This window comes from Colias philodice, chromosome 25, assembly GCF_061535455.1.
Source record: "Colias philodice isolate Cphi_HAF_F1 chromosome 25, ilColPhil1 Martin Lab GWU primary, whole genome shotgun sequence".
Taxonomy (NCBI): Eukaryota; Metazoa; Arthropoda; class Insecta; order Lepidoptera; family Pieridae; genus Colias; species Colias philodice.
Window position 1 is genome coordinate 7,146,942 of NC_143110.1, and position 24,170 is coordinate 7,171,111.

A 24,170-nucleotide genomic window follows, 5' to 3' on the forward strand; every position below is an offset into this window, starting at 1 on the left:
ATCGGGCCATCAGCGACTACACCACAGTGCGGCGCCCGAAATCGCAGTTTTCACCGTGGTGCGGCGAGGTTTTTTATATGTTAATCAATGACTAGAAAAGAGACAAATATATTTTTGTGATCACAGTTTAAAGTAGGACTCAATTTCGTTTAAAAATCGTATGGCAAAATATTGGACACAATGCATAGAAAAGAAACCGTTTCTATTGTGTGCGGCATGTCAAATATTTTGCCATGGACAAGCACCTCATGCCGCACTGTACTGCGAGCGCGCCGCGTGTCAGTCTCGCATAGTGATGCACCAGGACCGAAGCACTTTTCTTTTGAGTTTTTTTAAATGACAATGATACCTTAGAAGCTTTAGTTTTTTTACTTTCTTTTATTTCGTAGCATAAATGCAAAAATGTGATGACAGTTGTGAAAATAATATAAAACATTAAAACAAAAGTTACTGAACAATTTCCTGGTAGTACTCTATCAAGTACCTTGTTTTATATGTGTTTTTTTTTTTTGTATCGACGATCTCGTTATCTGTTAACAAACCAACTGAAATATACAAAATTGATTTATATCGATATCGATGTTTTATTCTACAGTGTTTCCCATCGCTATTACTGTAAACATGCCGTATCAACGCAGTGCGGGATGGCAAATAATTTTTCACAAAATCAGGGGTTTACATTTTCCCTCATATCTTTTAATCCATCAGTCCTCGGAATCACAGACACAATAGAAAATCTATTGTGTCGCGCCCCGATCGGGGCTTACGGTGGTCAATGGGTTAAACTATTGGGTCAAACTAAAAGCTATTTATGCGGTATATACTAGACTATATAAACTATTATCTGAAAAAAAATTTTTTGAAATATCTTGAAATTTCATGAAATTATTAACCTTCAAAGTCAGAAGGTGCGATGTGATAAAAATGGCTCATGACGCAAAGTGGTGAACTTGCCGATGTGAAGTATGGAAGACATGCCGCAACAACGGTAAGTTTGGCATTTTAGGTGCCGCAGTGAACGTGTTAAACTACACAACGGATTTTGATACAGGTTTTTTGACGTGACAACGTCTTATAATTCGATATAGCCGGGTGCACGCACGAAAAAACATGACTCATGCGGCGTTACCTCGCTCTGAGGCGTTCCATGTGTTCCATGTGTTCCATGTGTTCGATGTGTTCCTTGAAGTGCAAACGAGAGCGCGGAAAGAGCGACAAAGAAGCACAATCAGACGTTGTCACGTTCAACTATCGTCAGTAAACCGACTTTACAGACAACCAATTTTTAATAGATACATGATTCAATGGAAGGTTTTAGTATAAAATTTATTAGGTTTTAAAAATTTGTTAAGAACAACTAATCCACCTTAAGGTAGCATTCGGATCTGGGCGGTCGCGACCCGGCAGCCGCTGCCCCGCAGCCGCGACCGTGGTCGCGCCGTACCGCTTCGTAGGGAATTGTATGCGATAGTTACCGACGCAAGCGACCGAGCCGCGCGGCCGAGGGGCGCGACCTGCTCGCGATTTTGGCAGCGCCGCCGAGCCGCTCCGGGAGCAGTACGGTCGCGCTGCTGGCGACGTTTACCGATGAAAACGACGAGTTTTTCGTTGAATGAATTGCTTAAAATCTACCACTTTACGATCCTCTACTCAAAACCTATAAGGATAATGTTATGATATAATGAATCGATTTTATTCCTCTTTGATGATAGTAAGACCAACATTATTTGATCATACTCTTCTTCGTCCTCTATCAGTCTCTTCACGAGTTCTCGCTTTCGTATATTTGACTATTATTTTGACTGAATGCTGTTTGACTACTGCGCGTGGCAGTCGCTGCCCGGGTCGCGGACGCTGTTATCCGTAAGCTTCTGGCAGCGCCGCACAGCATCGACAATGCAGGGCCGCGGCTGCCAGGTCGCGACCGCCCAGATCCGAATGCTACCTTTACCAATCAGATCGTTTGGACTGAACCATATTCCGAAGAAGATAAATATTTGACAGAATTGACTTTGCAAATGAGCGTATGTACCTATCTCAAATAAATAAATCGTTTTAACTTGCTTTGTGAAGACAAGTTTACGAGCAATGTGATTTCAATGAGCTTGGGCGGCTTTGCTACTTAAATAAGTAAGGGAAATAATATTTAAAACAATGCCCAATAACTATGTAATTTATTATATTTTAATATCAACCAAGATCTGCCTGGATTTTTTTACTATAAATATAAAATAATAAAGCAGTATTTAATAAAGAAAGACTATCCGTCAGTTTATCATGCCTTCAACGTTATTGTTGAAACAATTGAACCGATTGTGATGCAATTTATAACCGCAATCAACTAAACATTGGGAAAGGTAAAATAAAAATATGTCAGTAAAAATACGCGATAGTGAAAAGTGCATCGCAAAGTCGCTGGATGAAAGCTAGTGCCTAGTTGAAATATAAAATAACTTTATGAAATTTAATACAGTTTTCGCTTTGAAACTATTTCAGTCTGGTCTATATTATAACCACTGTATTCTAAAGAAGGGGGTTGGCCACGTGAAATTGAAAAACTTATCGCGGAAAATAGTAAAAAGGAAGGCCTATCGAGATTACCTGCGCTTAGCCAAGAAGAAATTGATTTTATTAGAGGTAATTTTATTTGTTTTAAAAGATTCATAATTATATAAAGCATGTTTTATAATATTAGTACAAAATATTGAAACCTTTACTATGAACACAATAATCAATAAAAATAAGTTTTCAGGTGACTGTTACATAACCAATAAAAAAATTTTATTTTAAAAGCCTCTTTTTCGATTCACTCTCAAAAGCTCGCTTCTGGAAATGCCTTTTTTCCTTAATTGATTAATTAATTATTTCTTATTTTATTGTGAAATAGTTAAATCTTAAGATATTATACATAAAGTGATATGGCTTTTATTTTTATTAAGATAAGCCAACTTGATTTTACCAGATATTGTGAACGAGACCGAAGAGTTAAATCAAAACATTCAGTACCAGGCTCTCATAAGCTTCGAAGAGTTACAAAGCTTTCACATCAATGTAGGGGTAGTTTTGTCAATGTGTGCGTCCTTTAAGCTCGTCTGTGTGAAAGCTCTAAAGTGAAAAGGGGATATGTAAATGATAGAGACGCAGATATTGAGGCGTGGTTTTCGAAAATTGTTTATAAAACAACCTTGTAACTCATAACAATGTATCAGGCTGCGATAAAAGCTAAGAGTTCATTTTATACACGATTTTCATTTTCCGCCAACAGTATAAATTCACGAATGCGTGAATATCGCATGACGCATCTTCAACCATCAGATTGCTGAATTTCATCAAAATCGGGTCGGCAGACGGCAGTTCACCCGATAGTTCGTCGGTCAGTTATCACAGACACATAAACACATTACATATTTATTAAATTACATTATTGCTATTTTTAAAATCATATCAATTAATTTATTTAGAAATAAGTATTTCGTAACCAGTATGCACGTACGAGGCTTTATAATATAATCGACAAATGATCATAGCTGGTGGTGGCGATATCTTATAATTGCCCGCTATAAAATTAAAAAATGTATCTACTCTAAAAATTTACATGAAGATTTTCAAGAAACTTCTATGGCGCGAGTAAAATTTCAAGGTCGCGTCATGGCAACACCGTCACGTCATGGAATAAGGCGACGATTTTGGTATCCTTGAATCTTGACAAAGAAGTTTCATTTCTGACACGTGTGATCGGCACACTCGCTACTATAGCATAATTTCTACTCGTTTCATCGTTACCCCCTCCCTATATATAGATTGAATTGAAACAAAAATCATGATTTTTTTCAGGTTTTACTGGCTATAAAGGAAGATAAAGTAAACGTAACATATTATGTTATACGGAATGGACTTTGTTGGATAATTTCGAGTGGGCTTATTTTATGGTTATGAGTAGGTACATATTAGCTTTCCACCAGCAGCTTCACATCAAAGAAAAACCCGCATAGTTGACGTTCCCGTGGGATTTCCGGGATAAAACCTATCCTATGTCCTTCCTCGGGTTTCAAGCTATCTCTATACCAAAATTTAAAGTAAATCCACGCAGTACTTTTTGAGTTTAGCCTGGACATACATACAGACAAACAGACAGAGTTATAGAACAACAATCTATATACATTTCTTAAATCTTAATAATGCAAATACAATTACAAGTTGTACACCTGTGTAAAATACATGAATGCTTATAAATTATATTTACTCAATCTTAATTAATACATGTTTTAATCGAATGAAACGCTGTTTTTCCGTAACTCCATAATGATTGTGATGTTTATATTATTTAGTTATTTAATTTTCCTGTTCAATTATCAACATCTACTCTAATATTATAAAGAGGAAAACTTTGTTTATTTGTTTGTTTGATTGTAATAAGTAGGCTCATAAACTACTGGACCGATTTTGATGAAATTTGGCACAGATAATCTTTAGACCCTGAGAAAGAACATAGGCTACCTTTTATTGCGAAATATGTACCACGGGCGAAGCCGGGGCGGACCGCTAGTAAAACTTAAATTGTATTCTTGGTTTTATTTAACATTAGATAGATATCTACGTTGAGAAGAAAATTATGCTATAATTATTATATGCTAGTATGATATAATTAGGATTATCTGAGTCAATGATCATTGCTGATACGAGACTGAAGTAGAAAGTCGATTATTATCTATCTACAACAAAGAAGAATTTATCACAATGTACTTGTACAGTAATAAAAGATTACTTTTATCAATTGCACTTCCTATTTTTTGAGCTATTTAATCTATTCTATACATATAATAAATCTGTAGAAGGGTCAATTCTGTACATTGAAAATATTGAAAAAATAAATAGCAGGGGGTGCTACTGGATCGATACCAAACCCAAATATGTGATTAAATATTTTTGTCTGTCTTTCTGTCTGTATGTTCAGGCATCACGTGAAACTGACGGTTTCAAGAAAAATAAAATGGAAAAATACGTATAATAAAATAAATCTTAATTTTTCTTAAATTTTCCGCGCGGACGGAGTCGCGGGCGGAAGCTAGTCAACAATATATTGTTAGGAAATTTATAGACTAGCAAACAACAGCAATATTAAATTGCCAATATTTTGTAGATTCATTAGTTTCGAAATAAATTGAAAAAATAACTAGCTGCTCCGCGCGGTTTCACCCCCGTGGCTCCACTCCTGTTGGTCGGAGCGTGATGATATATAGCCTATAACCTTCCTGGATAAATGAACTATTTAACACCGAAAGAATAATCCCGAGATTAGCGCGTTCAAACATACAAACAAACTCTTCAGCTTTATAATATTAGTATTATTAAATCTATACATATAATAAAATCGTAGGAAAGTCAAAACTGTACATTGAATATTTTTTTAAAAGAATACATAATCCATGATCTATAATCGATATAGAAGCCAAAAATATAGTTTTTAGAATTTTTGTCTGTTTGTCTGTTTGTCTGTTTGTCTGTTTGTCTGTTTGTCTGTTTGTCTGTTTGTCTGTATGTTTGTCCGAGCTAATCTCGAAAAGTACTGCATAGATTGACTTCAAATTTTGCATGAATATTACTAACAGGTCGTGTGAGGTTTTTTTAAACATATTATCATGCTATCACCTCCGGGGGAGGAGCTGTGAACCTTTACTTTTCTTACGTATTCCGTGAACTACGACAGCGTACAATCTAAAGACTCATGTTTAAATGTTGTTTTTGAGTAAGCCATGCTATTATCTAGCTTTACACTATAAAAACTACGTCATTTACGTAATTTGGGCAGAGAAACTGTTTAATGAATCTTAGTACTATAAAGACAAATTTGATTCAGCGCCATCTATGAGATTTCGTAAAAATCAAATCAATTTACATGTTAACACTACTGAACACAATGTTAAAAATTAATAATTTAAATATAATTATGTTATTTATTTATTTAACTCTTTAACCCATAATAAATCTTCCCTTCCCTATAAGGTGCGCTTATATAATTCGTGTGAATATACTACATTTTTAAAAGTGAGGGTAGATGTATATTATTTTAAGTCAAACTAGACACCATTACAGTTAATCTAATATTGATTGTGTTCATTGGTTACATTTTTAAAAATCTTCGTGTTTTAATAATTCGATCACGAGGCGGGACTCTAATACAAAAAGGTTAGTTCGTTGATAATTATTATTCCTTCATCATTTACATGTTGTTAGTAAAAATATACTTTGACTGTTAATACTTTTGTTCAGTATTTATCTGTATGATTATTGCTTGGTAATTAATATATTTTCATGTCGTATACCTAATTATAAACATAAGTGTGATGTGAAACTAGCTGGATTTATTTTTACACACTCATAGTCTTATATTTTGTGTTAATGTTAAAATAGTATTAATAGTGTAAATCATAATATTTTTTCAAAGTTAAAAATATTTCCTTTTTTCTGATGGTGTTGCCATCGAATTAAACCGCGCTGTCGTTTCGTTCACAAAAAATCATGTTATTAGGACCGAATATGTAGCCGCCTCAACTTACGGAAACGAGAGTAACCTGCGTTGTCTGTTAGTTATTATATAGTCGAATTTAACGTTACGTGGAAATTGGAATCTAAATATATGTATACCTACTTATATTAAATCTGTAGAGGTCAATTCTGCACATGAAATATATTTCCTAAATAACTATCACGAGGTGATTAGAGATCGACATCGACGTCAAAAATGTTTGTCCGTCTGTCTGTCTGTATAACCGTTATAGAAACAAAAACTACTCGACGGATTTAAACGAAACTTGGTACAATTATTTTTCATATTCGTGAGCAGAGCAGCAACTCCATTTTTAAGCTTTCGTCGCGTGTGCGTTCTTAATGCGTGTATCTTAATGGTTAAAGCTACACAGAAATCAAGTATGAAAGAAATGTTCTCCATATTATATAAAAAATATCTCCCGACATCATAAATGTCTATCTTTTATGGTTGAGCTTAGCTTTCTGATTATATTTGTCTACTAGCTGTCCCCGCGACTTCGTTCGCGTGGAATAGTGACTATGGGACCTATGACCATGGGCTCAGGGTGGGGCAACAATAAAAAATCATTTTTATTTTCATGCTCCCACTCCCGCGCCCACTCGCACTCCCACGCCATATGCCACGTTCAGTCCCAATCCCACGCCCACGCCCACTCCCCTTCACAATTAGTACCTACCAGATCAAAGCCAGGGTAAGCGCCCCACCCAGCCCCACCGTGGCTACGCCCATGCTGAATTACTATTTAACATACAATTATTGAGTAAATACGTACAACCATACTGTACTGTTGTACTACCATAAATAATTAAAAGAATTGTTATTAAAATTTCTTACTAAACTGAGCTAAAAAACTTACGTACCAAATTATTAAAAAAAATCAAGAAATGAAATGCCTAACCTATACCAAATAGTTACTACATATTGTAATTAAAAATTATGATTAGTATATAATATCGAAAATCAAAAAAGAAATGCCTAACTAATTCTACGTAAAATTTCTTTTAAATTATGTCATATTATTTTTTAGGAACCAGGGGGGGGGGAGAGGAGCAAATTCTATTTCCTTCCTTTCTTAAACGGATGTTTTTAATAATCTATGGTGTAGCCAGTAGCCACTGATCAGCTTAATCGATACTCAGTTTTTATCAAATCCAGAAACAAATCCAAATTAGATCTTTCCTGTCTCACGCACGTAACTAAAGGCTGAAGAGAGAGAGAGCACGTAACTAAACCGTTTAGACGAAGAAAAGTGTATAGAAAAAGGAATAAATAATTTCATAAACTTCCCGACGATCTTTAAAAATAAATTATAACTTTCATTTTTTTCATTCCCACTTTTACCCCTATGTAGGTATAATAAGTGGATGAACCAATTTTGATACACTTTATCTAAGAACCAGCGTCGGAAAATATTCTGCCTAACAAAAAAAACCGCATCTAATTCGGTTTACCTGTTAGCCAGCTACGGTGCCATAGACAGACACACACACACACACAGAAATACATAGCGGTCAAACACATAACACCAGTCTTTTTGCGTCGGGGGTTAAAAATATAATACGACATAATTTAAAGGACATTTTATGTGGAAAATTTACCTATACACCAGGGTAGATAATTTTTGAAACAAAAAAAAATCGCAGTAGGATGAAACCCATTAGAAAAGGATATGATAAAAATGTAAGGAAAAATAAATTACGGTCAATCGGAGTTCGGGAAGTGGGAGGGGGGGAGCTTTTAAGAGAAAAAAATGGTTTCTCTCGATTTCTCGATAATAATAACACCTGTTAATTTTTTTCTACATATTTTAATTGTACAGACATCACTTTTCCACAATTTTATTATATGTATTGATGATGATGATTGAGATTATAACACTCTTAGTCCGTTTTAATTTTTATTCACCCGCATCAGTGCCACCTAAAAAATCTTTATATATCGAAATTCGAGCAAAGTTAAGAAAATGAGAAATAAGAGTTCTCAAGGATCGTTAGAGATAAGAGGCTTACTATTGACCGAAAACAACATGTGTTATGCCGAACCTGAAACCGCTTCACAACGAGAATTGCGGCTCACAGCTGACCGCGAACGGCATGTACTATCCTGTGAGACCGAAACCTTCACTGAGGGTATATATAACGTCTCACAGCTGATCGCAAATGGCATATTGTACTATCCCGTGAGACCGAAACCCTCACTGAGAGGGAATTACGTCTCACAGCTGATCACGATCGTCATATTTTATCTCGAGAATTCTGAAACTTTTACTCAATATGAAGACCGTTTGACAAATAATAGGGTGCACCATAATATTATTCGATCTCTCGAAGATGAACATGAGCATAAGCAATGACTAGAGTAGGGACGCGAATATTACCATTATTTGAGACAAGAACGATTAATAAGTTTGTTTAATGAAAGCTTAATGAAAGATTAAGAATTGAAACTATTGGTCTCTTTAAACGGACGAATAGCGAGAGGCCCGTCTTATTGCAGACAGATTTCGACATAGTCTTAATGACTTAGAGGTAAACATAGAAGATCAATCTACAAATTCGGTGGTGTGGTCCGACAAAATAATATAAAAGTGGGTTTGCTTATAACCTCACAATTGATTACAGATCATCTTCTGTATAGGCGATATTAACGTAGTATGTTCTTTTTGTAATGCTTTAAAGTGGAGTAAGGAGTCGGCTTTCGTTTGAAGATACGCCGGAACCTTTGAAATCACTACTTTTAAGTTTTAGAGGAACATGTGCAATCTAAACAGTTCTTAGACAATATTAGCTCTTATAGTATTGCGTTTTAAATGATCCTTTGGTGCTCAACAATTATTAGATGCTCCTTTCATTCTTACTTTTAAGATACAAGGTCAAGTTTATCATTTGATAGGATCCCTTTTGCCTGAAGGCCAACCTAAGTTTCTTTAAATATATTTTGTATTCGACTACGACGAATAATCGAATACAAGAAATCAATATTTCTCGAATTTAAAACTGAACTCATTTCACAATTTTAGAACATGTTAATTCATCAGGTTAATCCGTATATATGCGTTTTAAATCGACATTAGAAGCTTTTCCTCAAGATGGTGATATTAATATAAAATTGGTATAAATGCCGATAGACGGAAGTCTATCAGCACTCAGGAATTCCCTGAGCGTGTTATAACGCCCAGGCCGCAGTATTACAATTTTTGCTACAGTAGGGCGACGAATGTATTTTCGCATAGCAACGGAGGGGAACTCGTGGGGGGTAAAGTGACGCGGGCCACGTACCACAAACATGTTTAGTTTGTGGTACCGAGCGCGAAAGAAAGTCATCGTGTTTTTAGTAAAGTTACTATGTAAACTAACGTAATTTATTACTTAGGTACATATTCTATAATGGTGCGCTCAAACTGTTAATCTACATTTAATTTAGATTATTATTTTAATTACTAAGAAATGTAGAATTTAAATCACATTCATTCATGTTTTCCTCAGATATTCGATGTCTATGATTTTCGATGATTTTAAGATTTTCTTATCAGAGAATTCAATTTTAATGTAGTTAAATTTTATAAGAGACAATTAAGAACATTCAAAAATAAAGTGTCACGTATTTTTTTTAAACGACGAATGACGAAAAACGACCGAATCGCGGACGAAGTCGCGGGCAACAGCTAGTAATTAATAAAAAAACACGCTTAAAGTCATGAAATTATTGAGAGTCACCGATCTTTGATGAGTGTACAAAGTTTGAATTATATCTGTCTGTTTTTATTAAGGTAAAAAAAATCATTTCTTATTTAAAAGTAGGTATATAAGTTCATTGGTCTATATAAATGTACAAATATTTGATGTAATCCGTTATCTGGTGGGGCACCTATTGTAAAACACTGTTGAAAAAAAGTTGCGTTGAATGTTTTTGAAAATCTTATTTCTACGAAAACATGGATAAGATCTTGATCATTGTTTGTTCACCCTAATCTGCTGTCTATAATATTATCTATCCACTGGTTTTTTTCCGTACATACCTACTTAAGCGCATGTTATTTGTTTGCTTCATAATCCTATCCTACTAATATTATTAATGCGAAAGTTTGTGAGGATGTGTGTGTGTGTGTGTGTTTGTTACTCTTTCACGCAAATACTCTGAACCGATTACAATGAAATTTAGCACATATATAGAAGGTAACTTGGATTAACACATAGGATAGGTTTTATCCCGGAAATACCACAGGAACGGGAACTATGCGGGTTTTCCTTTGAAAACGCGGGCGAAGCCGCGGGTGGAAATCTAGTATTTTTATAATCTTAACAGATATTTTAATATAAATAAACGCTTTTCAGAGTTTGCTTTAATCTGTTTCATGATAGGTGCGAGGAAGTTCGTATATAATGTGCTGAAACTTGAAAGTATCTGTTAACAGTTTTTATTGATATCTGTGTAGTTAAAAAATGTTCGTGATATTATGTTTATCTGGGTGAGTATTGTTTACCTTTCTATGATGTTTATATGTGTAAGCTCTTGTTAACTTTTCAGTATTTCATAATATACAATATACATAATATGGTAGAGATAAACTACGATAACATGGCGCGCCCTTCCAAAATTCAAAACGTTTGAAAGTATGTATTTGTGAAAGTATTTACAATGCATCACCAAGATTCACAACGCATGTGTGCGTAATGAGACGGCCGTCAAACAAAAACAAATCCACGGATTTGTTGCTCGACTAGTCACGCTCTAATCGCTCATTATTATTAGTAATGGCGCTGCACTGACGTATTCTATGAAAGCGTTGTTTCGGTGGGAATGGTTATGGTCCTTTTACTAAACCCTGAACTAGGACGTATTTTGAGATTTGAACCAAATTGAACGATTGTATGAAGCTTAATTATTGTCTCTTTAATATTTATTCATGTGGTTCAATTGCGAAGAGAGAATACATTTAAACAAAGTTTCCGGCAACATTCTCGCTCATAATGAACAATTTTATCAACTGTTACAATCGTCACAATTTCGAAATGTAATAACTTTAAACGAATTTTAAATGCGAATTATATATACATGTATTATATCCATGTCAAAGCTCGCTGCAAAGTGTGTGAAACTTCCGCGTCAGGATTATAATAATAAATAAATCGCGTTTAAAATCCGTTCAAGTCTTTAATTTCTAAATGTATCGTATCGAGTATGAGTAGGTATCCTAAGTGTGGACGCCCATTTTGACCGTACCTTTTATCGCGTGAGCCATAAATATTATACGATTATATACGACACGTATCAGATACGCGGTTTATAGCGATCGGTGTGTATCATGATACAAAGTGTATCACGATCGCGATTATTTTGCGTCCACACTAGCAAACATGATACGCGTCGATGCTACGCGACGGAGATGTGATACGCGAAAATAATCAAGTGTGGACCCACCTTTATACTCGCGTAAAATCAAACACAAGAAAATTATTGTTGTCTGTGGTTTTATTTAGATAATTTTATTTAAGTAGTATGATCAGAATAATTTGAAGTAGATAAAAAATTATAAAAATTAAAAGTGCATTTCCACGCAATAATAATCAACGTTATTTATTACACACCATAAATGGATCTATAATGTCTTGATACCATATTCACCACTAAATTTGTATGATAAAATTAATGAAAAACTATATATACTTATTAAAGTTATCAGAGTTAATAAATAAATAAATGTATAAATCATTTGTATCGCAATTGTAAACAAATAAATTGATTATAATCCTTAAAAAAAATTTCTTCTTTTGTATCTATACTACATATTATCTATACTATAATTATAAAGCTGAAGAGTTTGTTTGTTTGTTTGAACGCGCTAATCTCTGGTCCGATTTCAAAAATTCTTTCGGTGTTAGATAGCCCATTTATCGGTCTACTTGAACTTTATTACGTAGAACTTTAATTATTGATTTGTAAATTATACTCTGTCCATTATATTATTTGCTTTTTGACAGCTTCACGCCTATGTAGGATTGTATTGTCTATGTTAAAATGTCATACAAATAATTATCGTACTTCATGGACAGGTCCCGCCCACTTAGTGATGCCTACACAGAATTATTCAATGATGGGTCGATAGATTAAAATAATCGATAGAAATACTCTGTAAAATATATCCAATGCAGAAAAACTCTTCTATTATGTTATATAATTTAAACGTAAAGACAACCAAATTGTAAGATAGAAATCAATAAATAATAAAATATTAGTTTAGTTTAGTTTTAACATACAATGCATAGATATGTGGTCTTATTATTACATATCTTATTAGTACGTTTACGTTGTAATTATTATTTACGTACCTGATTCGATTTATGATAATATTTTGAATTTATAATTGAAATGGTATCACAATCGATAATCTTTTGAACATCACTTTTGGTATCACCCGTCGAGCTGTCAAAAAGCAATTCTTAAAGTGGACAGACTATAGTAGTATGTATAATGAATATATGGACTAAGCATGAATCGTACCTAAGCGAAGTCCCCTGTCGTCTAGTGTGGTCTGGGTTAGATGCATTATGCAATTATGCATTCAATATCTGTTTCACTAATCGATTTTCAGTAGATGATTACCCTTCAGCCTGGGCAGATTGACCTGCCAGATCGAGACATTTTTTTACATCGTCATAAAGTAGGTATTATTTACTAATTAAACAATTAATTTTTCTTTCACAGCCTTTTGGTAACTTGTAATGCTGTCAGTGATCGCTTTCCAGAAGATTTTGAATTTGGAGTAAGTACGTCTGCCTATCAAATTGAAGGTGCAAGGGATGAAGGCGGTAAGATTTTTTAATAATACTTTTAAAAGTACACTTATAATTGGATCATAGTTAAATGCAATTAATAGAAAAGGCAATGTCAATGTAACGCATTCAAAAAGTTTGTTTACCGTTTTATGTTAATTGAAAAAAAAAAGTTATTTAAAACTTGTCGTTAGAATATGAACAATTTTATTAGGTGTTAGAAAGCATTTTTATCTAATATGGAATGCTTATATAAATAATTTACTTTTTCTATGACAATTTGATTTTAATTTAGTTACATATTCTACTTATCAGTTTTTTTATTATTATTTTTGAATTGAAACTTTTTTAAACGTATTGAGAGTAAAATTTAAAGGTTGCGTCATGGTAATACCTTCACGTCATGGAGAGGCGACGATTTTGGTTGATTCTCGCCAAAAAAGTTTCACTTCTGACGCGTGTGCTGACACATGCTCTTTTTTAATTCAGGCAATGGCAGAAATGTATGGGATGATATAACCAGGATACCAGGGGCTATCGCGGATAATTCTACGGGAGATATCGCTTGTGACTCTTACCATAAATGGCAGAGGGACATTCAGCTTATCCGTGAATTACGTGTGTCAACTTACAGGTATTATTTATTTATGTATTCTTAACTAGCTTTCCGTCCGCGGTATTACCTGCGTTGTTTAAAATTTAACACATCAACCTATTGGCATTAAAGAATGATCCTTGATTAAGTTTTCCTTCTTAATCATATAAAGGGACAGACAGACAGCGGGAAGCGGTTGTATAATATTATATTATGTAGTGATTCTTATCATGTAACTACTGCTAATCAATGTAAAGCAATCTACAGTACATGAACTGCTAAAAAGCAAACTCTTCCAGGCTACCTGGTTGCAAGGATAGAACGTATTGTTTTTTTGCAGCTTCTTTTGTAACATACATATTATAACTAACGGTTTATTATCCCGATCTTATTTACTAAAATACCACAATCCAATACACGTGTATACAGTAAATGTACACGTACAGTACATTGGTATTTATTTCTATGCCCATATATATGTCCATATGATTAAAATATCATATGCTTTAAATTACCTACGTGTGAAATAGCATCGATCTAAGATTTCTCCATGTTATGTAGCGTTTAATTCGATCGATCAATTATTGTTAATTTATGTACTATTTTGTATAGTTAATAATTAAGTTTTGATAACAATATGAATATTTATGAAGAACTTACCATGGGACTAGTATAGCACAGATAATATATTACCTATACATATATGTATTATCTGTGCCGGTAACATGTCTTCATACATAGGTTATATGTAAAATATGACAAAATCTATCTAAGTATGTTATAATTATTTGTATGTTTTGTTTAGAGTGAGTGACTAAATATTCGTATGGAGATGAAAATACATATAACAATAAAAAAATACATAAGCAAAAATTGCTCAAAGTGAATTATCAAGTTTTCACTTAAAAAATATCACATACCTACCTACTTATCTACTTTTTCTTTGATATGATACTTAACTACTAACAATAATTAATAAATATTTCAACAGATTCTCAATCTCCTGGTCGCGGGTCTTACCCAACGGCACCACAGATTATATCAACGAGGAAGGTTTAGCATTTTATGAAAACTTCCTGAACGTATTACTGGAAGAAGGCATTGAACCCTTGGTGACTTTGTATCATTTTGATTTGCCAACAGCGCTTCAAAATCAAGGTAGGTATTAGTCGCGGCGTCTAGCGGTTACCTTCAATGTTTTAGGGCAAGTTCGCCTTTATTTCGTTCAAATAGATCCCCTCCACTTCAAGGTGAGCGCTAAACTTACGTGCCGTGAGATATACTAAATATAGTACTTTTTATAATTTTTATCTGTGAATATTATATTATCTGAAGCTGTTTTTAACACGCTTCTATTATCTCATGTATGCACAGATCTAGCACTTCTGTGCATGTATGTTTGTATATAACCGACTCCTTTACTCGATTTGGCCCACTGTCAACGGACAGATTTGATTCAAACTTTGTACACTTATCAAGGATCGGTGACAAAAAAATAATTGCATGAGTTTAACCGTTTTTTTAGTTGCTTTTAACTCTGTTATGCTAGTTTTTAGCGACTTCGCGTGCATGGAAAAAGTACATTTCCTTGGGAATGCGATGTTCTACCGCGGTATAAAGCGCGTCGTCACACACGGTGAAGATAATATAATATTTTATCTTAACTCTTAAGATACTGTTAAGTATATAAAATATTACAATATCATAAGATAAAATATTATAGTATCTTCACCGTGTGTGACGCGCTTTAAAGTAGCCTGTTTCTAGCTTATCTCTAGACACAACAATCATATCAAATAATCGCTTTCTTTACGTCGATAAGAAGGAAAAAGACAAACAAACATATTATTAGTAAATTGTAAGTATTTTAAGAATAATTAATGATTAGGTTTTTAATTTCAATGTGTTACATCAGCGTTAAATCAATCAACAATAATTTACATTTTTATTTATTATCTATACTAATATTATAAAGAGGAAAGGTTTGTATGTATGTATGTATGGTTTTCACGCATAAACTACTGGACCGATTTTGATGAAATTTGGCACAGATAATCTTTAGACCCTGAGAAAGAACATAGGCTACCTTTTATTGCGAAATATGTACCACGGGCGAAGCCGGGGCGGACCGCTAGTACTTTATAATTTAAATGACAGCAAATGTTTTAATTGAACATGATGGCATGATAAATCAAAATAATTCAATAATTTGTAATTACTTTAATGCATATTTCCATTCCATAAATCATAAGTATATCTTATGATTCATGTTGAATTATATATGTTTTTTATTTATTTATTTATTTATTTAAAAAAGGCTTACCAACTAGATACATAATTTTTTGTTCAAACAATTCAATATTTACTTAAAATAAACATTAGTATTTACGTATCTAAATTACAGGTAGGCACCGCTTTAACAATTTTTCATAAAAATTAAATTATATCAAAATTGAAACCAAAAAGTAAAAACTTAAATTACAATTTGTTTAATGTTTTAACAATATGCTTTTTGAACGAGCTTAGTTTTGAAAAATAAATATCTGGTATTGTACAATAAAGTGGTATTGTACAATAAGTTTTATTACTGGTATTGTACAATAAAGTGTAAAAATAAAAATAAATAAATAAATAAAATCTATAATAATATCTGTGGTAATACTGTGATAATATTATGAAGCAGAAGTTTGTTTGTTTGTTCGTATGAACAAGCTTATTTTAAATATTTTGTGGTTGGTGTGAAATTAACGGCAATTGATTGTAGATATTATAATATATTATACGAGTATCTATATGTAATTATAAATGTTTTTACATTTTATGTAGAGCTTATGGAGATCATATAAGCATATCGGTTTCGAAGACCTAATATGGATAGACAAATATTGCTCACAAAAACTAAACGTAAAAGTACTTAGGCACATTATTAATTAATTTATTTATTTGATAAAATATGATAGTTCATTTAGGTTGTCATTTATTGAGGAATATCGATCACGGGTGGCCGAGACGTCAGGCGTTGCCCCGGTAAGGGGCCATTTTTGAGAAAGACGCGGGTTCGAATCCCGTCTAGTGATCGAAAATTTTGTATTCTTCAAAAATGTATATAAGTAGATAAAGTTATTCTTGAGGAAGGTGTAAAGTAGGTATATAATTTAGTAGCTGCTCCGCGCGGTTTCAGTTTTCACCCCCGTGGATCCACCCCTGTTGTTCGTAGCGCGATGATATAGCCTTTAACCTTCCTCGATAAATGGGCTATCTAACACCGAAAGATTTTTTTAAATCGGACCAGCAGTTCCCGAGATTAGCGCGTTCAAACAAACAAACTCTTCAGCTTTATAATATTAGTATAGATTAGATTTAAATAAAGCGAGCGAAACCGCGGCGGAAAGCTAGTTAAGAATATATAGACGGCATTTTCAAAAATTTTCTTTAGCATAAGGCTATTTGTACTCAATTTACTTATATACAACAAGCTTTTAATAATCCTAGGCCAATATTGATTACCCCATTATGATAATTAAATTGTTGTCATTTTATTACACTTCTAGGAATATAATTTATTTTTTTAATTAATGTAGATTTTTATGTATAAGATAATAAATTACAAATAATGTGTCCGCGCATTTTGCATTGCGATTTTCTTAACCGAATTCAATAAAAGGAGGACTTCACACGCTCTTATTAGCTTCACCTGTATGTTTGTATGATTTAACTTTGTACACTTATCAAGGATCGGTGACAAAACAATAGTTTCTTGAGCTTACTTAAGTACCTGAATACCACAAAAAATTATAATTATTTTATTTCTTACTTTTAGTTGAGGGTGTTTTTAGGTATTCTTTAACTTTTATATTACAATTCCAGGCGGCTGGACGAATTCCTCAATCGTCGACCGTTTTGGCGATTACGCGGACTTCATTTTCTCTCGTTTTGGAGACCGCGTCAAATCCTGGCTGACAATCAATGAACCAGAAGTAGTCTGTGATCTGATTCCTCCTTTATATGGGTATGAGGATGGTGTATCCCTCACTTGTACTAAGAATGTGTTGCTGGCACACGCGAACGCGTACAGGATTTATACTGCGAAGTATAAGCGTGTTCAGGATGGTAATTTTGAATGAATTTTTGATAATATTTTCTATTAGTTAATAATAATATTATTTATATATACAGGGTTACTTGTAAAACACCGGCAACCTCGCAGGACAAGATAGCTAACATCATAAGTAACAACATTTGTTCTACGACTTTTGGCATAACGCAATAAATTATTTTTACAACAAGTAACCCTGTATAGAGAGAGTTATACATTTAGAAACTAAAGATTTTAACGGTTTTTAAACGCGACTTATTCAATAAGAATTGTTGTTTTTTAAATATGTAGTACTTATATTCCTAGACTTCTATAGAAAAGGTCACTTTTGAAGAGAGCATTGATTAAATAACGTGCTTTTCTAAGGCTCGTTGTCGAATCAAACGCAAACATTGCTAAAAGAAGCTACCTACTACGTGAAAAAAACAACATCTTGCTAAATACTTTTTTATGACCAGAAGATGAATTCAGAATCTTTTTTATAGAAATAAAATAAAATATAACATTGGAAATAAAAAAAAAGACGGGTTGCACTCCGGGAGTGCCGGCAGAAGTGAAAACTTGATTTAACGTTGAGCATGTTAGATATTTTGGAATCGTATCCGTCTTACGCTTTTTCGATCAGGGTCACGTGTCCTGACGCGAGTTTAAGATTTAATACCCATTACAGAAAAAGTGCTCAACGCCGCTAAAGAAGTTTTCACTTCAAAAATATATAAATTTCTACAAAATTTACAGGCACAGTCAATATAGCATACAATTACATATGGGCAGAACCAGAGGAAGATGACGAGGAGAATAGAATTGTGGATATAATGCTGCAATTATTTGTGAGTATAATATCACTCTAATTTTAACAGGTTTTGAACAATTATTTATTTATTAGTACTTATAAATGAATTTTATATTAAAATATTTATTGATTAATTTCGATATATCTAGTTACTCATAAGTAAACAACAACAAAATTTTCGCTTCTTTCGTAAAAAAGATTAATTTTACTCAATAAAGGTGCTTTTCCACCAATACTGTGCGAGGATGTGTTGAAGCGTTTAGCGTTTAGCATTTGAAGCGATACTATTGGTTATTTACAAACACATACCTCGCTAAATATCCTCGCACATGATTAGTGGAAAAGCTCCTTTAGTTGTTCTTTTTTCTGTATCATAAAATTAACTATATACATTATTTTAGAATGACAGATTCACACATCCAATTTACGCGAAGAGTGGTGGGTGGCCTGAAGGACTAGAGGAATATATTGCAGAATATAGCAAGGAAATTGGATATAATACGTCATTGTTACCGCCTTTTACTGAAAGCGAGAAGAAGTTTATTCAAGGTATTAATGCACACATACAAAAAGAGTACAATGGCAAACTAAATATATAGGTATATTAAAGAGATTTGCAGTGTGCCACTGAAAAATGGCAAGCCACTCAGCATCAGCCATACTCTAAGAAATATCTTGATTAAAACTGATTTTAAAAAGAGGAAAGATCGGACTGTTCTTTCGAAGAGTCACTTTAAAACTAGGTCTAACAATAGTATTATAATTTATATGATCTGTGGTTTAATATTAGTCTAGTAAACTCGGTTTAGGGCTGATTTTCCAATCCTTGGTTAATACTTACCTATTCATCGAATAACGTAATTAACTACCATTTCAAAAATGTATTCTAATTGTCCGTATATGACAGTTTACAGGTGACATTTTAAAATGTTCGTGTAATACTTTATTGGACGGATAAATTTTAACCAAGGATTGAAAATCGGCCCGTCAATACATTTCATCAAACAGCAACGAACAGTGAAATAATTCAAATATAAATCGCTTAAAGTTATGTGTTTAATGGTAGTCTCTACATATTTTGTTTCATCTGTTGCGTCAAATAATTTGTTAAAATTATATGCACAGTGCAACTTAGAATATCGGCAAATAATTACAAAACCTATCTATCACCTACTTGATCAAGAAAACAAATGTAAACTGCATTCGTATCCCACAAGAGACGAATTTTCAATACATTTTTTTCTTTCAGGCACATACGATTATGCCGCTTTTAACTATTACTTTGCCGTGAAAGTGACAAAAAAGAACAACAACATACCGTGGAATCCACTAGTATCGATACTCTTACAAGATGGATACACTGTAGATTCTTATGTAAGTTTATTTTGATAGCAATTTTGGCAGGTATTTAAATGAATTACTAAATCATATCGCCAAATGTTTAGTGTGTGCTAAGCGTAAAATTCGAGAACGACTATCAATTCGGATAATTTTTTTAACGTCCTTGGCTTGGGCTTGTGTTTGATAAATCTATGTTTACTGGCTATCATCGGATCAAATTCATGATTTTTTTATCGTGATTATATTGAATATAGATATGATCAATTTTTAGTGACGATAACTTTATGTATTGACACAACACTTCACACAATACAAATAACAATTAAAAAAATAAACGTTATTTTACACTGTTACTTTATGTTTCAGTAACATATTCCATAAGTGTAAACACTTATAAAAAAAACGTCGTTGTAACAGCATTAAAATATGTAACAATACTTATGCTAGGGCCATTGAGTTACTATGTACTACGCACTAGAGAGGACATCGCTACTACACTATTTGTAACACGAGTTAGAGTCAATCGTCTCAAACCAATTTTTTTTTGTTACATTGATTAGTTTTAATTGATAAGTTTATTTATTCACTAACCACTCCGCGCCGCCGCGCTTGTCGCACAGATTTTGTTCGTGGTGTCCTCTCTATACGTAGTAATCCTCCTCAATGGCTGGGGCAGCTAATTGTGCATAATAAAATTTGCTTATATCGAGAGATTTTAATAAAAATCTGCCGTCTTATGCCGCTTATCTTTCTGGCATTCTGAGACACGACGATGAAAGTAATTTGCGCATATAATTTATTTATGGAATAAAAATTAACCACACTTTCCTTCGGTCCACTCCAATTATAAACTAAAGTGTACTTATAAACTAAAATACTAATCGCAACTATTATATTATTGTTAGACGTATCATATTTTTGTGGATGAATAGTTGTCCAAATGTCAATATAGTTGTCACTACTTCCTGTCAAAACATGCTTAGCTGTCGAATACCAGTCGAATACTATAAAATGCCGCTTTCCTTTGAATCGTGGCGCATTCGTACGAATCGTGCCTGGGACGTTGTTTATACGGCGTTTGACCCAACTACCCTCACTTTGTTAATAGTCGTTGACTTGCTGCGATTTGTTATCAACTACCTACATCAATTGGGTAGCTGTGTAGAATCGCTGTACATTCTTATTACATTCAAACTAATATTCAAATTTAACCCGGCCTCGCGTGTAATTTCTTATATGTAAGTATTATGTATTATTATTTATGTATTTATCATTATATTTATACTTTTCTTTAAGGCATCTCCTGTAGGATTACGAAAGCTCATAAAGTGGCTGAACGAGCGCTTTGGAGTCGAAGATATAATAATCACAGAAAATGGGTATGGCGCTCAAGATGCAATTCTTGATTATGAGAGAGTAAATTACCTTAAAGAGCATTTGGAACAGGTATGTGGTTCTAGATTATTTATTTATTTATTTATATATATTCTAGAAAGAGCAGGATACTTCTTGAGAAAATAAAGCACAAGTTGAACCTTAATACGAATTAAAGTTGTACAATGTACATACATGGTTTATAATATAATCAATACAAATAAAAAATACTCTATTATGATCACAGAAATACGTAGAAATAAAAATAAACAGTAATCAACAGGCAGTCTTATAATTAAAAAAAGCGATCTCTTCCAGACGACCCGGTAGACAAGGAGACGCAGTGTATTCTGAATAAAAACGTTTATTAGAACTCAAATTTCCATCCTTACTAATATTATAAATGCGAAAGTTACTCTGTCTGTCTGTCTATTACTCAATCACGCCTAAACTACTGAACCAATTTGCATGAAATTGCGAATTTTATTGCGAAATATTATGTACCACGGGCGAAGCCGGGGCGGACCACTAGTTTAAAATATATATCAAGTTTTGTATTTTTTTCTTTTGCAGATTCTGTTATCTATATATGAAGACGGTTTAAATGTTTTCGGCTATATGGTTTGGAGCTTAATGGATAATTTTGAATGGGTTTCAGGTTATAGGTAAGTTGTATTCTTCATTAAATGCTCTGTCATTAAACCGGCTACTCACCTACCTGCAGCAGGGGCAATATTAGAACCCTTAATTGGCTCCTAAATTGTAATGTGAATAGGCAAACAATTTAGAGATTAACTGAAATTGCTCCAACCGCCGAGCAACCGAGATTGTTCCAATATTGCCCCTGCGGCAGGTACGCGAGTAGCCGGCTTTACAAACATAACATCACAGTGATTTTATTTATATATATTGTTATTAAACAAAGCTTTTAACATTCCAACATAGATATAGATTTTAAGGACCTACCAATAGAAAATTCATAATTCATTAATTCTCTGTATTTACTCTACTCATAATTCATTAATTCTCAGTATTTACTCCCACTCTATCTTTAAAATAATACGCATAAATTGGTTTCACATTGTTTTTATTCAAGTAACTATATTATATTTCAGTGCACATTACGGTCTCTACAGTATAGACTTCGACGATTCCGAACGCCCGGCGACCCCGCGGCTCTCAGCTGATTACTATACTTGTATCAACTTTAATCGTGCCCTACCAGTGTGTGATAATTACCTTCAGCCTTAGAATAACGCCTAGATTTATACACATGCTCGTCTAACGGTGCATTTCCATAAAAAGAGCGAATGCTCATTCTAACCCTCGAGAAAAGAAAGAGCGAATAATTCTAACCATGTCAAATTCCTTTAGTGTAAACAGGCTTAGAGCATTCTTTTGTTGTTCTTAGTTCGAAAAGATTCTATGCAATGTTCTAGTACTGAACAACACTGAATACAATTTTTCGTTTATGTTTCATGAAAGAATGCTCTTGCTCGAGCTCTAGCTCTATGTTCGTTTGATGTAAATTTATGCACCGTAAAGTCAGTCAAAAAAAATATTTAAAAAAACCATAAAAAAACACGCAATTTTTGAATTGTATAAAAAATGTATAAATGTACAAAGTTTGAATTAAGTCGTTAAATTTGGGACAAAATCAAGTCTAAAGGAATCCGTTACATACAAAACATCCACGTGTATGTTTGTATGAAAAACTTAAGAAGCGTTTACTAATATTAATAAAACAATTTGTTACATGAACAATGACAATAATCATACTTATAATTCATCAATGGCGCTATTTATTTTTCTTTGTATAGTATAGTATTATGATAATAAAACTCCCTTCGTGTTATTTTTTACGTTTTATTGTTATTAAAAGCATTTTATTAAATTGGTGTTTTATTTCTTTCACGTGTAACTTTTAACATTTTAATGTGTCTCTGTACTCTGGCTGCGGCATTGTACCTTATTTGTAAAGCAAATCTGTTATTGTAAATCTCGCAATCGGATGAACAGAATTGAGAAAGATATAATTGAGATAAAATATACTAAAATCGGTTCAATATTTTGGAAGTATGATGCTAAAATATTTTTATATTATGAACTAGCTGCGCCCTTCCCGCATTGCGCCGCTCCTGTTGGTCTTAGCGTGATGATAATATATCTAATACCGAAAGAATTGTTCAAATCGGACCAGCAGTTTCTGAGATTAGCGCGTTCAAACAAACAAAATAAAAACAAACTCTTCAGCTTTATAATATGGGTATAGATCACCATCGCGATTTTATAAAATGTATGAAGAATTGAAGAGCATTGTTAATTTCTTTTTCTAAAAATGAGAATTTATCTGATTCAATCCTTATACAAACTGTATCATTGACCTACGCGTGTATCGATATTCGATTATGAAACAATAATTATAAAACTATTTACAATCGTTCAATGATTTTCCTTCCTCATTCATTCTGTATTAGTCTAAGATCCCACTGCAGGATTAGTGCATTCACAGTTTTTTTTTTGCTAAAACCAAACTATTATGTATATTTATAATTAGCAGAATATATATATATATCGACTAGGTTGCCAGTCAAAATTTGGCCGCAAGCACTTGTAATAAAAAAAATTAATCGATTTTTCGGGAAACA

At 33.2% G+C, this 24,170-nt stretch overlaps 2 protein-coding genes across 3 annotated transcripts in view; both read left to right on the forward strand.

Moving 5' to 3' along the window:
* LOC149477485 (myrosinase 1-like) overlaps positions 1–24,170 on the forward strand; it is a 305,300-nt gene that overhangs the window by 35,942 nt on the left and 245,188 nt on the right. The window lies entirely within an intron of this gene.
* Positions 1,807–23,084, forward strand: LOC149477487 (myrosinase 1-like). Its single transcript, XM_089711028.1, has 11 exons — positions 1,807–1,961; positions 13,256–13,359; positions 13,813–13,957; positions 14,910–15,076; positions 17,786–18,028; positions 18,753–18,844; positions 19,209–19,356; positions 20,057–20,181; positions 21,445–21,594; positions 22,096–22,187; positions 22,638–23,084. Exons 1-11 carry the CDS (start codon positions 1,807–1,809, stop codon positions 22,771–22,773), a joined length of 1,557 nt encoding a protein of 518 aa, XP_089567154.1. The 3' UTR covers positions 22,774–23,084.

Excerpts from the sequence above, each read along its gene's own strand:
- LOC149477487 (XM_089711028.1), top strand. The coding sequence starts at position 1,807 with ATGCTGTTTGACTACTGCGCGTGGCAGTCGCTGCCCGGGTCGCGGACG. Across the intron at positions 18,845-19,208 it reads ATATAATGCTGCAATTATTT|AATGACAGATTCACACATCC; the intron begins GTGAGTATAATA and ends ACATTATTTTAG. Across the intron at positions 20,182-21,444 it reads GATACACTGTAGATTCTTAT|GCATCTCCTGTAGGATTACG; the intron begins GTAAGTTTATTT and ends CTTTTCTTTAAG.